The sequence below is a fragment of the Bombina bombina genome, chromosome 1, assembly GCF_027579735.1.
Source record: "Bombina bombina isolate aBomBom1 chromosome 1, aBomBom1.pri, whole genome shotgun sequence".
Lineage (NCBI taxonomy): Eukaryota > Metazoa > Chordata > Amphibia > Anura > Bombinatoridae > Bombina > Bombina bombina.
In genome coordinates, this window is record NC_069499.1 from 1475884130 (window position 1) to 1475899892 (window position 15763).

General features: G+C 42.2%; 1 protein-coding gene across 3 annotated transcripts in view; it reads right to left on the reverse strand.

Moving 5' to 3' along the window:
* COG1 (component of oligomeric golgi complex 1) overlaps positions 1-15763 on the reverse strand; it is a 59715-nt gene that overhangs the window by 16699 nt on the left and 27253 nt on the right. For all 3 annotated transcript variants that reach the window (XM_053707034.1, XM_053707017.1, XM_053707027.1), the window contains exon 12: positions 15110-15219. In XM_053707034.1, coding sequence (XP_053563009.1) covers positions 15110-15219 — 110 coding nt within the window. The remainder of the gene's footprint in view (positions 1-15109; positions 15220-15763) is intronic.

The window sequence follows — 15763 nt, forward strand, 5'->3', positions numbered from 1 at the left end:
TTTAATCAAGAAATCGTTGTTCCTTCTTTGTGTCCTAACCCTTCTTCTCATAAAGTTGCTGCACAACCTAGATGTGGTGCGTGCGTTTAAGTACTATTTACAGGCGACTAAGGATTTTTGCCAGTCTTCTGCTTTGTTTGTTGTTTTCTCTGGGAAACGCAAGGATCAGAAAGCTACGGCTACTTTTTCTTTCTGGCTGAAGAGTATAATTCATTTGGCCTATGAAACTCCTGGACAGCAGCCTCCTGAGAGACACAGCTCATTCTACGAGGGCTTTTTCCTCTTCCTGGGCATTCAAAAATGAAGCTTCTGTGGAACAGATTTGCAAAGCTGCAACTTGGTCCTCTCTAAACACTTTTTCAAAATTCTATAAATTTGATACTTTAGCCTCGACTGAGGCTTCTTTTGGGAGAAAGGTTCTTCAAGCAGTGGTGCCTTCTGTTTAGGTTCCCTGTATTGTTTCTCCCTTATCATCTGTGTCCTCTAGCTTGGGTATTGATTCCAAACAGTAATTAGAGATGATCCGTGGACTCACCGTGTCATTATAAAGAAAACTAAATTTATGCTTACCTAATAAATTTATTTCTTGACACATTGAGTCGACGGCCCGCCCTGTTTTATTTAGACAGTTCTTTGTGTTGTAAACCTCAGGCACCTCTGCACCTTGTGTTACTTCCTTTCTCTCTTTTATCCTTTGGTCGAATGACTGGGGTTTGAGGGAAGCGAGGTGGTATTTAACAGCTTTGCTGTTGTGCTCTTTGCCTCCTCCTGCTGGCCAGGAGTGATATTAATAATAATAATTAGAGATGATCCGTGGACTCACTGTGTCAAGAAATAAATACATCAGGTAAGCATAAATTTCGTTTTTTCATTGGTCCACCAGATGTGTCCGGCTAGCACACAGTAGTGCATTGCTGCTCCTTTTCCTTTGTTGCTGCTTAAACAAAGGATACCAAAAGAACAAAGCAAATTTGATAACCTGTAAATTGGAAAGTAGTTTAAAATGAAATGATCTATTTAAATCATGAAAGAAATGCTTTGGGTTTCATGTCCCTTTTTTAAGAAAAAAAAATATCTTCTATGAAATAATCAAATAATTCCTTGTTTATACAACTAATAAGCTGCACAAACAATGTTTTCATTAGAAATGCTCATCCCACTACCAAAATAAACTCATAGTATAGAGCAGGACACAGTAAAGTCCAAATTAAACTTTTATGATTCAGATAGAAACCTAGGTAGGCTAGTATGCTAATTTCTAAGCCCTTAAAGGCCGCCTCTTATCTTAGTGCATTTAGACAGTTTTTCCACAGCTAGAGGGCATTAGTTCAGGTATGACACACATATATATCTCTCACTGTGCTCACTCCCGTGGAGTTATTTATGATTCAGCACTGACTGGCGAAAATGCATGTGTCAAAAGAACTGAGAAAAGGGGACAGTCTCCAGAGGCTTAGGTACAAGGTAATCACAGAGGTTCTTTGTTGAAGAGATACCGAGGTAGGTGTCTGGAACACTACATGGCAGGAAATGGTGCTGACTTCAAGCACTCTTGCAAATGGATAACATTTTTGCAAAACTGCTGCTGTTTAGTGCTTTTGACATGTGCACACTTGACTGCATGCGTCCCTGCTTTTCAACAAAAGACACCAAAGAGGTTGAATAAAATTCGATACCAGAAGTAAATTAGAAAGTTGCATGCTCACTGGTTTTCAAACCTGTCCTCAGGCCTCCTTAACAGGCCAGATTTTTAGGATTACCTTCGGTGAGAGCAGGTAAAATAACCATCTTTACCAATCAGCTGATTATTTCACCAGCACTCTAGTTCAGATATCCTCAACATCTGGTCTGTTTGGGAGGACTGACGACAGGTTTGAAAACCAGTGTGCAACAACTTTCTAATTTACTTCTGGAATCAAGTTTTCTTTAATCTCTTGGTATATTTTGAAAACCAGTGCTCTATCTTAATCGTGAAAGAACATTTTTGGGTTTCATGTCCCTTTTAATACTTCTCAATCTGTCTGCAGCCTTTGATACTGTTGGCTACCCTCTTGCTACAAACCCTCTGATCCTTTGGCATCTGTGACACAGGCCTCTTGTGGTTCTTCTTGTCTAACTGCACCTTTAGTGTATCCTCTGCCATTTTACCACTTTCTGTTGAGGTATAACAAGGCTCTGTACTTGGTCCCCTTCTCTTCTCAATCTATAAGTCATCATTAGGTCCCTTAAAGTCCCACGGGTTTCAATATCATTTGTATGTTGATACCCAAATCTACCCCTCTGCACCAGACCTAACCCATTCCTTGCTAGCTTGTGTCACAAACTGTCTTTCTAATATTTCACCCTGGATGTCCTCTCACTACCTCAAAAGGATATGAAACCGAAAAATGTTTTTACATGATTCAGATAAAGAATACAATTTTAAACAATTTTCCAATTTACTTCTATTATCTAATGTGCTTCATTCTCTTGGTATCCTTTGTTGTAGGAGCAGTAATGCACTACTGTGAGCTAGCTAAAAGCCAATGAATTGAGGCATATATGTGCAGCATCAATCAGCAGCTTCTGAGCCTACCTGGGTACTTTTTAACAAAAAAGATACAAAGAGAGTGAAACAAAATTAGATAATAGAAGTAAATTGGGAAGTTGTTTAAAAATCACATGCTCTCTCTGAATCCTGAAAAATATTGTGTTTCATGTCCCTTTAAGTTAAATATCACCAACACTGAGCTCCTTATTTTCCCCCCTCCTTCCAAAATTGATATCCCCCAACTTTCTATAACTGTTGATAATACCATCTTTACCCGAACACTGCACACCTGATGTCTTGGGGTCACACTTTCACTCTCAACATCTAGTCTTTGGCCATTTCCAACTTAAAGTGAATGTCAATTTTCCTGTATTAGTGCCTTGTTTTTAATATTACTATTAAAAACAGGGGCACTTTCATTCATGAAAGTTTACATTCTAGCGCATTTTGAAAAATACTTACCTTTATCTTCTGCAAAGCCGGATGGGCGATCCTCTGCCCGCTTCTTCCTGCTGTACTTACACAGCAATGACAAATCCGGCTTCCTCCAAATCATGGCGCAACATCACGAGATGGACGCTCTGGGGGGGAAAGCCGGTTTAGTCATTCGTGGCGTATGTACAGAGGACCTGCGGGCGGAGGATCACCGATCTGGCTTTGCAGAAGATAAAAGGTTATTTGTCAAAATACGCTGCAATGTAAACTTTCATGAATGAAAGTGCCCCTGTTTTTAATAGTATTTCTTTCTAATGACACGATGAGTCCACGGATCATCTAATTACTATTGGGAATATCACTCCTGCCCAGCAGGAGGCGGCAAAGAGCACCACAGCAAAGCTGTTAAATATCACCTCCCACCCCAGTCATTGTCTTTGCCTACGTTAGAGCAAGGAAGTGAGTAAGTTAGGTGTTAAAATCTTGCTTGAAGAATCTTTTCTATTATTTTTTTAAGTAGTGCAAGATTGTGCTGCTTTGTTCTAGGGTGTAGCCGTAGTCCATATCAGTCTCTTCAGTAGAGCAGTGGTGGCTTTCAAGCAATGGGAATTTATGGGACATAATTCTCACTGCGCCTCCCATATAGTTAATCCTGCCCTAATACTGAAAGCCTGAGTAAGATTACTCTGTCTTTATCTCCTTTCTTCCACAGGTCCATGTGAGGGAGAGGACCTCTCAAACCTAGTGAGCTGCCATGCTGCCTGGCAGATTTATGAGGCAAGTGCTGACTTTATTTTTCTGGGTACAACAGGAAAAATTGGGCATTTTATTCACTAAGGGACACACAGTTTTTCTCCTATATGTTAAGGGTATGTTATGGCAGGCACTGGGGCTGAGGATTGTTAGAAAAAAAAAAAGGCTCATGTTATGTGGTTTCACTTCTCCTGGCGGCTTGACTTTATAATATGCCGACCGGGAGATTAATTTTTCAGATGCCCACGATGGGCAGGGCTAACTGAGACGGCTGTTTACTGGTGCATGCCATTTTCCCCTGCATTCACTGTGACCGGATAAAAATCTCCCTGGGAAGCGCATAATAAGTTTAAATCTGCGCTCTTGGGACCGGACAACTGCTCACTATACTGCAGACACTGTTGTTGCTATTTGCGAGTTCCGGATCTTTTACTAGAGAGATTATAGACGGTGTCAGCAGGGCAGGGAGGCACCTCAGCAAAGCCAAGCTGAGGTGTACAGGTTGTAATAGTCCTTGCATACACACTTTTTAGTTACTTGCTGCAGAATAAAAAGGTTAAGTTTTAAAATTAAATTGACAGTAACGTTTTTTTGTGTTTAAATTTTTATTAAAATGTAAGTATTTTTTTGTGGTAATTTGTTCCATTGTGAGTCAGAATGGACCAAGATGCCTTGCAAAATGCTCGTTTTACTTCGGTAGCATCTGAAGGTGAAATCTCAGACTCAGACAGTGTAATTCCTCCAACTAATTCTGAAGTTGTATCTTTCAGGTTTCAGCTAGAACACCTCCAGCTGTTACTCAAGGAGGTTTTAGCTACACTGGATGACAGCGACACCATGGTGGTTGTCAATCCTAAAAAGTCCAGTAAGCTGCATAAGTATTTTGATGTACCTTCCATGGTTGAAGTTTTTCCTGTACCAGATCGAGCTACTGAGATTATTGCTAAGGAATGGGAGAGACTGGGTATCCCTTTTTCTCCATCCCCTGTATTTAAAGGGTTTCATATAGCAGATTCTATCAAGAAATCTTGACAGACGGTAGCCAAAGTGGAAGGGGCAATTTCCACGCTAGCCAGGAGAACTAACATCCCTATAGTATAGTATAGATAGTTGCTCTAAGGATCCTATGGATAAGAAGTTAGAGGATATGTACACCAGGGTTTACAAGGACAACCTACGGTTTATATTGCTACTATCACTAGTGTGACAGCATACTGGTTGATGCACTTTCTGAATCTATTAAAAACAGACACTTCCCTTGAAGAAATCCAGGATAGGATAAAGGCCCTTAAATTGGCCAACTCTTTTACAACGGATGCTTCCCTTCAGGTTATTAAGCTGGGAGCTAAGATTTTGTTTTTTCCGTTTTTTGCCATACTGGCCCACAAAGGCTTCATGGTTAAGATCTTGGTTTGCGGTTGTGTCATCCAAGTCTAAACTTTTGGCGATTCCTTTACAAAGGAAAGACTTTGTTTGGGCCGGGGTTGATAGAACTAATTGCTGACATAACGGAAGGAAAGTGACTTTTCCTCCTTCAGGATAAGATAAATAATCAATAGAGATGTCAGAGCAATTTTCGTTCCTTTCGAAATTTCAAGGGAAATCCTTTCACTTCCTCCTCCAAGCAGGAGCAGTCCAAGCCTTCCTGGAGTCCCAATCAGTCTTGGAACATGGGAAGACAATTCAAAAAGCCTGCTATTGCATCAAAAGCAGCATGAGGGGTCTGCCCCCGATCCGGGACCGGATCTTGTGGGGGACAGACTTTCATTCTTTGTTCAGGCTTGGGTTCGAGATGTTCGGGATCCCTGGGCGGTAGACATTGTGCCCCAGGGATACAAACTAGAATCAAGACCTTTCCTCCCAGGGGCAGTTTTCTGCTTTCAAGATTATCTGTAGTCCAGACACAGGAACGAGGTCTGGGGTTCTATTCCAATCTGTTTGTGGTCCTCAAAAAGGGAACCTTCAGACCGATTTTAGATCTCAAGAGACTAAACAAATTCCTCAGAGTACCGTCCTTCAAGATGGAAACTATTCGTTCCATTCTTCCTTTGGCCCAGGGTCAGTTTATGACAGTGGATTTAAAGAATGCATATCTGCATGTTCCCATACACAGGGACCATCACAAGTTTCTAAGGTTTGCATTTCTAGTCAAACACTTTCAATTTGTGGCTCTTCCATTCAATCTTACCACGGTTACCAGAATTCACTCAAAGGTCCTGGGATCCCTGCTTAGCGGTGCTCCGATTGCGGGGCACTGCAGTGACACCTTATCTGAACGACATTCTAGTTCAGACGTCTTCCTTTCAACAAGAAAGATCTCACACGGAAATGTTATCTTTCCTGTGGTTTCATGGATGGAAGGTGAATTTGGAAAAGAGTTTCTTAGTTCCAATTTCAAAGGTGATTTTCTTGGGAACCATAATAGATTCCTTATCAATGAAGATTTCTCTTGTTAAGTGTATCCAGTCCACGGATCATCCATTACTTATGGGATATTAACTCCTCCCCAACAGGAAGTGCAAGAGGATTCACCCAGCAGAGCTGCTATATAGCTCCTCCCCTAACTGCCATTACCAGTCATTCTCTTGCACCCAACGAATAGATTATGTAAGAACTTACCTGATAAATTCCTTTCTTTCTCCTGTTAAGTGTGGTCAGTCCACGGGTCATCATTACTTCTGGGATATTAACTCCTCCCCAACAGGAAGTGCAAGAGGATTCACCCAGCAGAGCTGCTATATAGCTCCTCCCCTCTACGTCACCTCCAGTCATTCTCTTGCACCCAACGAATAGATAGGATGTGTGAGAGGACTGTGGTGATTATACTTAGTTTCATACCTTCAATCAAAAGTTTGTTATTTTATAATAGCACCGGAGTGTGTTATTCCTTCTCTGGTAGAATTTGAAGAAGAATCTACCTGAGTTTTTCTATGATTTTAGCCGGAGTAGTTAAGATCATATTGCTGTTTCTCGGCCATCTGAGGAGAGGTAAACTTCAGATCAGGGGACAGCGGGCAGATTAATCTGCAAAGAGGTATGTAGCAGCTTATTATTTTCTGACAATGGAATTGATGAGAAAATTCTGCCATACCGATATAATGTAAACTCAGCCTTAAATGCAGTAGCAGCAACTGGTATCAGGCTGTCATGTATGTATATTTTACACTTCAGTATTCTGGGGAATGGCACTTCACTGGAATTATACTGTATGCATAAAACTTTAGCCTAATTTGCAGGGACTAGCAACAGGCTTTTTAATAACACTCAATTTATTAATGTTAAACGTTTTTTGCTGGCATGTAAAATCGTTTAATTTTCTGAGGTACTGGGTGAAAAAATGTTTTGGGCACTATTTTTTTCCACTTGGCAGTCGTTTTATTTAATTTATGACAGTTTACTGATCTCTCTCACTGTTATGTGTGAGGGGGAGGGGCCTTTTTTGGCGCTTTTGCTACGCATCAAAAAATTCAGTCAGAAGTTTATTGTCTTCCCTGCATGATCCGGTTCATCTCTACAGAACTCAGGGGTCTTCAAAACTTGTTTTGAGGGAGGTAATCACTCACAGCAGAGCTGTGAGATTGTAGTTGACTGTGATAAAAAAACGTTTATTTCTGTATTTTTTTTTTTTTTTTTTCTGCTATCAGGGTTAGTTATCCTTTGCTAATGGGAGCAATCCTTTGCTAAAATTGTGTTTTTTTACAAAGATTTGATGCTATAACTTTTCAGTTTATTAATTTTCAACTGTCATAACTTTTTCTGTGCTTCTTATAGGCACAGTACGTTTTCATATTATAGTAAATTACTTGAAAAGTATTTCCAAGTTGCTAGTTTATTTGCTAGTGTGTTAAACATGTCTGATTCAGAGGAAGATATCTGTGCTATATGTGCTAAAGCCAAAGTGGAGCCCAATAGAAATTTATGTACTAACTGTATTGATGCTACTTTAAATAAAAGTCAATCTGTACAAATTGAACATATTTCACCAAACAACGAGGGGAGAGTTATGCCGACTAACTCGCCTCACGTGTCAGTACCTGCATCTCCCGCTCGGGAGGTGCGTGATATTGTAGCGCCGAGTACATCTGGGCGGCCATTACAAATCACATTACAGGATATGGCTACTGTTATGACTGAAGTTTTGGCTAAATTACCAGAACTAAGAGGTAAGCGTGATCACTCTGGGGTGAGAACAGAGTGCGCTGATAATATTAGGGCCATGTCAGACACTGCGTCACAATTTGCAGAACATGAGGACGGAGAGCTTCATTCTGCGGGTGACGGTTCTGATCCAAACAAACTGGATTCAGATATTTCAAATTTTAAATTTAAGCTGGAAAACCTCCGTGTATTACTAGGGGAGGTGTTAGCGGCTCTGAATGATTGTAACACAGTTGCAATACCAGAGAAAATGTGTAGGTTGGATAAATATTTTGCGGTACCGGCGAGTACTGACGTTTTTCCTATACCTAAGAGACTTACTGAAATTGTTACTAAGGAGTGGGATAGACCCGGTGTGCCGTTCACCCCCTCCGATATTTAGAAAGATGTTTCCAATAGACGCCACCACACGGGACTTATGGCAAACGGTCCCTAAGGTGGAGGGAGCAGTTTCTACTTTAGCTAAGCGTACCACTATCCCGGTGGAGGATAGCTGTGCCTTTTCAGATCCAATGGATAAAAAGTTAGAGGGTTACCTTAAGAAAATGTTTGTTCAACAAGGTTTTATATTGCAACCTCTTGCATGCATTGCGCCTGTCACGGCTGCAGCAGCATTTTGGTTTGAGTCTCTGGAAGAGACACTTGAATCAGCTCCATTAGATGAGATTACACACAAGCTTAAAGCCCTTAAGTTAGCTAACTCATTTATTTCAGATGCCGTAGTACATTTAACTAAACTTACGGCTAAGAATTCCGGATTCGCCATTCAGGCACGCAGAGCACTGTGGCTAAAATCCTGGTCAGCTGACGTTACTTCTAAATCTAAATTGCTTAATATACCTTTCAAAGGGCAGACCTTATTCGGGCCCGGGTTGAAAGAAATTATCGCTGACATTACAGGAGGTAAAGGCCATGCCCTGCCTCAAGACAGAGCCAAACCTAAGGCTAGACAGTCTAATTTTCGTTCCTTTCGTAATTTCAAAGCAGGAGCAGCATCAACTTCCTCTGCACCAAAACAGGAAGGAGCTGTTGCTCGCTACAGACAAGGCTGGAGACCTAACCAGTCCTGGAACAAGGGCAAGCAGGCCAGGAAACCTGCTGCTGCCCCTAAGACAGCATGAATCGAGGGCCCCCGATCCGGGAACGGATCTAGTGGGGGGCAGACTTTCTCTCTTCGCCCAGGCTTGGGCAAGAGATGTCCAGGATCCCTGGGCGTTAGAGATCATATCTCAGGGATACCTTCTAGACTTCAAATTCTCTCCCCCAAGAGGGAGATTTCATCTGTCAAGGTTGTCAACAAACCAAATAAAGAAAGAGGCGTTTCTACGCTGTGTACAAGATCTTTTATTAATGGGAGTGATCCATCCGGTTCCGCGGTCGGAACAAGGACAAGGGTTTTACTCAAATCTGTTTGTGGTTCCCAAAAAAGAGGGAACTTTCAGGCCAATCTTGGATTTAAAGATCCTAAACAAATTCCTAAGAGTTCCATCGTTCAAAATGGAAACTATTCGGACAATTTTACCCATGATCCAAAAGGGTCAGTACATGACCACAGTGGATTTAAAGGATGCTTACCTTCACATACCGATTCACAAAGATCATTACCGGTATCTAAGGTTTGCCTTTCTAGACAGGCATTACCAGTTTGTAGCTCTTCCATTCGGATTGGCTACGGCTCCGAGAATCTTCACAAAGGTTCTGGGTGCTCTTCTGGCGGTACTAAGACCGCGAGGAATTGCGGTAGCTCCGTACCTAGACGACATTCTGATACAAGCTTCAAGCTTTCAAACTGCCAAGTCTCATACAGAGTTAGTACTGGCATTTCTAAGGTCGCATGGATGGAAGGTGAACGAAAAGAAGAGTTCTCTCTTTCCACTCACAAGAGTTCCCTTCTTGGGGACTCTTATAGATTCTGTAGAAATGAAGATTTACCTGACAGAAGACAGGTTAACAAAGCTTCAAAATGCATGCCGTGTCCTTCATTCCATTCAACTCCCGTCAGTAGCTCAATGCATGGAGGTGATCGGCTTAATGGTAGCAGCAATGGACATAGTACCCTTTGCACGGCTACATCTCAGACCGCTGCAATTGTGCATGCTAAGTCAGTGGAATGGGGATTACTCAGACTTGTCCCCTACTCTGAATCTGGATCAAGAGACCAGAAATTCTCTTTTATGGTAGCTTTCTCGGCCACATCTGTCCAGGGGGATGCCATTCAGCAGGCCGGACTGGACAATTGTAACAACAGACGCCAGCCTACTAGGTTGGGGCGCTGTCTGGAATTCTCTGAAGGCTCAGGGACAATGGAATCAGGAGGAGAGTCTCCTACCAATAAACATTCTGGAATTGAGAGCAGTTCTCAATGCCCTTCTGGCTTGGCCCCAGTTAACAACTCGGGGGTTCATCAGGTTTCAGTCGGACAACATCACGACTGTAGCTTACATCAACCATCAGGGAGGGACAAGAAGCTCCCTAGCAATGATGGAAGTATCAAAGATAATTCGCTGGGCAGAGTCTCACTCTTGCCACCTGTCAGCAATCCACATCCCGGGAGTGGAGAACTGGGAGGCGGATTTCTTAAGTCGTCAGACTTTTCATCCGGGGGAGTGGGAACTTCATCCGGAGGTCTTTGCCCAAATACTTCGACGTTGGGGCAAACCAGAGATAGATCTCATGGCGTCTCGACAGAACGCCAAGCTTCCTCGTTACGGGTCCAGATCCAGGGATCCGGGAGCGGTTCTGATAGATGCTTTGACAGCACCTTGGACCTTCGGGATGGCTTATGTGTTTCCACCCTTCCCGATGCTTCCTCGATTGATTGCCAGAATCAAACAGGAGAGAGCATCAGTGATTCTAATAGCGCCTGCATGGCCACGCAGGACTTGGTATGCAGATCTAGTGGACATGTCATCCTGTCCACCTTGGTCTCTACCTCTGAAACAGGACCTTCTGATCCAGGGTCCCTTCAAACATCAAAATCTAATTTCTCTGAAGCTGATTGCTTGGAAATTGAACGCTTGATTTTATCAAAACGTGGTTTTTCTGAGTCAGTTATTGATACCTTAATACAGGCTAGGAAGCCTGTTACCAGAAAGATTTACCATAAGATATGGCGCAAATACTTATATTGGTGCGAATCCAAGAGTTACTCATGGAGTAAGGTTAGGATTCCGAGGATATTGTCTTTTCTACAAGAAGGTTTAGAAAAGGGTTTATCCGCTAGTTCCTTAAAGGGACAGATTTCAGCTCTGTCCATTCTTTTACACAAACGTCTGTCAGAAGTTCCGGACGTTCAAGCTTTTTGTCAGGCTTTAGCTAGGATCAAGCCTGTGTTTAAAACTGTTGCTCCACCATGGAGTTTGAACTTAGTTCTTAATGTTTTACAGGGGGTTCCGTTTGAACCCCTTCATTCCATTGATATCAAGTTGTTATCTTGGAAAGTTCTGTTTTTAATGGCGATTTCCTCGGCTCGAAGAGTCTCTGAGTTATCTGCCTTACATTGTGATTCTCCTTATCTGATTTTTCATTCAGACAAGGTAGTTCTGCGTACTAAACCTGGGTTCCTACCTAAGGTGGTCACTAACAGGAATATCAATCAAGAGATTGTGGTTCCATCTTTGTGTCCTAATCCTTCTTCGAAAAAGGAACGTCTGCTACACAATCTAGATGTAGTCCGTGCCCTGAAATTTTATCTACAGGCAACTAAGGATTTTCGACAAACGTCTTCCCTGTTTGTCGTTTATTCTGGTCAGAGGAGAGGTCAAAAAGCTTCGGCTACCTCTCTCTCCTTTTGGCTTCGTAGCATAATACGGTTAGCCTATGAGACTGCTGGACAGCAGCCTCCTGAAAGAATTACAGCACATTCTACTAGAGCTGTGGCTTCCACTTGTGCCTTTAAGAATGAGGCTTCTGTTGAACAGATTTGCAAGGCTGCAACTTGGTCTTCTCTTCATACTTTTTCCAAATTTGACACTTTTGCTTCTTCGGAGGCTGTTTTTGGGAGAAAGGTTCTTCAGGCAGTGGTTCCTTCCGTATAAAGAGCCTGCCTGTCCCTCCCGTCATCCGTGTACTTTAGCTTTGGTATTGGTATCCCATAAGTAATGGATGATCCGTGGACTGGATACACTTAACAAGAGAAAACATAATTTATGCTTACCTGATAAATTTATTTCTCTTGTAGTGTATCCAGTCCACGGCCCGCCCTGTCACTTTAAGGCAGGTAAATTTTCCATTAAACTACAGTCACCACTGCACCCTATGGTTTTCCTTTCTCTGCATGTTTTCGGTCGAATGACTGGTAATGGCAGTTAGGGGAGGAGCTATATAGCAGCTCTGCTGGGTGAATCCTCTTGCACTTCCTGTTGGGGAGGAGTTAATATCCCATAAGTAATGGATGATCCGTGGACTGGATACACTACAAGAGAAATAAATTTATCAGGTAAGCATAAATTATGTTTTTTCTGACAGAGTCAGGAAATCAAAGATTTTCAATTCTTGCCTAGCACTTCAGTCCTCTCCTCGGCCATCAGTGGCTAAGTGCATGAAGGTAATCGGGCTGAAGGTAGCGGCAATGGACATCATCCCGGTCGTCCGTTTCCATCTCAGACCTCTGCAGTTAAGGCGCAGGCAGTGGAACTGAGATTATACGGATCTGTCACCGCAATAACAGCTGGAGCCAAGGGATTCTCTATTTTTGATGGTTGTCTCCGGATCATCTATCCCAGGGAACCTGCTTTCGCAGAACCTCTTGGGTGATTGTGACAACAGACATCAGCCTTCTGTGAGGCTCTCTAAAGGCTCAGAGAGCAGGGACTCGGTCGGAGTGTGTTCTTCCCATAAAAATTCTGGAACTTAGATCTCATGGCATCTCGGCAGAATGCCAAGCTCCCGAGGTACGGGTCGAGGTCAAGGGACCCCCAGGCAGTACTGAAAGACGCTCTTGCGGTACCTTGGAATTTCAGTCTTGCATACCTATTGTCTCTGTTCGCTTTTTTTCCTTGAGTCGTTGCTCGAATCAAGTAGGAGAGGGAGTTGGTGGCGTGGGGTGTGGCCTTGCAGGATTTGGTATGCAGACCTGGTGGACATATCTCTTCCACCTTAGAGACTTCAGTTGGGGAAGGACCTTCTATTTCAAGGGGCCTTCCTTCATACAAATCTAGTTTTTCTCAGAGTCTGACTTCTTGGAAATTGAACGCTTAAATTTATCCAAGCGTGGATTTCGGACTCGGTCATTGAGACCTTGATTCACGTAAACCTGAGACTAGAAAGATTTACCATAAGATATCTATATCGGTATGAATCCAAAGGCTACTCTTGGAATAGAATTGGGATTCCTAGAATTCTGTTTTTTTCTCCAAGAAGGTTTGGAAAAGGGTTTATTGGCAAGTTCCCTAAAGGGTCAAATATCTGCCTTCTCTATTTTGTTACTTAAGCGTCTGGGGATATCCCAGACATGCAATCTTTTTGTCAGGCCTTGGTCAGGCTCAGACCTGTGCTGAAACCAGTTCCGCCTTCCTGGAGTCTTATTTTAGTTCTTAAGGTTCTTTAAGGGGCTCCGTTGGAGCCTAGGCATTCCTTAGCTATTAAGTTATCATCTTGGGAAGTTTTGTTTGTTGTTGCTATTCTTCTGCTCGTAGAGTGTCAGAGCTCTTGGCATTACAGTATGAGTCCCCTTACTTTATTTTTCATCAGATAAGGTGGCTTTATGTACTAAATTAGGGTTTCTCCCTAAAGTAGTTACAGATCGGAACATTAATCAGGAGACTGTTGTTCCTTCCTTGTGTCCTAATCCTCCTTCTCAGGAGGAACGGCTTCTACACAATCTGGACGTGGTACGTGCACTAAAATTCTATTTACAGGCGACTAAGGATTTTCGTCAGTTTTCTGTTTAACGTAAGAGACAGAAAGCTACGGCTGTTTCTCTTTCTTTGTGGCTGAAGAGTATCACTGGCTTTGCCTATGAAACTGCTGGACAGCAGCCTCCTGAGGGAGTAACGACTCTTTCGACGAGGGTTGTTTCTTCTTCCTGGGCATTCAAAGATGAAGCCTCGATGGAACAGAATTGCAAGGCTGCAACTTGGTCCTCTCTTCACACTTTTCCAAACTTCTATAAATGTGACTCTTTTGCGTCGGATGAGGTCGTTTTTGGGAGAAAGGTTCTTCAAGCAGTGGCGTCTTCCGTTTAGGTTCCCTGTCTTGTCCCTCCCTTATCATCTGTGTACTCTAGCTTGAGTATTGATTCCCAATAGTAATTAGATGATCCGTGGACTCATCGTGTCATTAGACAGAAAACAAAATTTATGCTTAACTGATAAATTTATTTATTTATTGACACGATGAGTCCATGGCCCACCCTGTTATTTAGACAGGTTGTTAGTATGTTATAAACTTCAGACGCCTCTGCACCTTGTTGCTTTCTTTCTCTCCTCTCCTCGAATGACTGGGGTGGGAGGGAATGGAGGTGATATTTAACAGCTTTGTTGTGGTGCTCTTTGCCGCCTCCTGCTGGGTAGGAGTGATATTCCCAATAGTAATTAGATGATCTGTGGACTCATCGTGTCAAGAAAGAAAGAAATTTATCAGGAAAGCATAAATTTTGTTTTTAAAAACAGGGCAAAGAATTCATGAAAGTTTACCTTCATGTTCAATCCCCTCTATAAACACTGCTCCCCCTTATATCTCAGACCAGTTTCCAGATACTTTCCCTCCAGTCCCTTTTCGCTCTTGCTCATGACCTCCTGCTCTCTCCCTCTCATTCCCGTCTACAGGATTTCCCCAGATTGGACCCTATTTTGTGGAACTTTCTGCCTCACTCCACAAGACTTCCACTCCTTAAAGTCTCTACTGTTCAGGGATGCATACAATGTACACTAATATTCTTACCTTGGTTCCTCTCCTTTTTGGCACGTAAGCCTATGAGCCCAGCTGTTCTGTAGATCACCTTCATGAGAGCTGATTTACAACAGTGCAACTCTTGGCAGGGCCCTCTACCCTTTTGTCTCCCATAAATGTTACCTTATTATACCTATGTGTGAGCAACACAAAAGGAGCAGGCACTACTCTGTGTGCAAATATAAAATCTTCAAAATGTATTCAAATATCCAAAAGTAAATACATAGCCAACAGACAGAGTCTGATGTCTTATTAGACCTCTGTTTATAGCACTGTGGAATCTGTTGGCGCTCTACAAATAACTGATAATATGAATAGATTAGTTTAGCTAGGAGTTCTTACCGTATCTGGCTGGAGGCAAGAGGTAGGACGTTATGAGTTTCCTGCAGTCCCATTGAAGAACTCCTACCCATGAACTGATTTTCTGTGCCTGTCAGCAAACCGAACAAAACCTGGATACAAAATGGACAGTCAGCATTCATTCATTCACAGAACGGCTAAACAACATTAGATTTTTAATTCACAAAGTGGGGTAGCTGGAGAAAGCAAAGTTTCCCCACCAAAAGTATGCACAGTAAGCACTCTGGGCCCTGATTATGGGCGGTATAGTACCGAATAAGATAAGTTTAAAATATAACTTTTACTGACACAAATTATAAAATAAGGGTAGCACACAAATTAAAAAGAATCCAGACACTTGCATTATCTGATTGGGTAATTAAATTCAAAGGGGCTTGGTGTTAATATAATTAGGGCCTTTATGTTATTAAAGGGACATTAAACACTAAATACATGCTAGATAGAATGATGCATTCAAAGAAAAGATTAGTCCATGACTAACATGTAGATGTATTTTTTAAAGTTTCATTAGTTGTTTAAAAAGTGACAAAATAAGTGTAAAGTTTTAGTGTCTATAAAACACTAGGAGCTGCCATGTTGTAACTTGTGTTACCTTCTCTGCTGTGGCCAATTAGGGTCAGTTATAAATAAGTCACT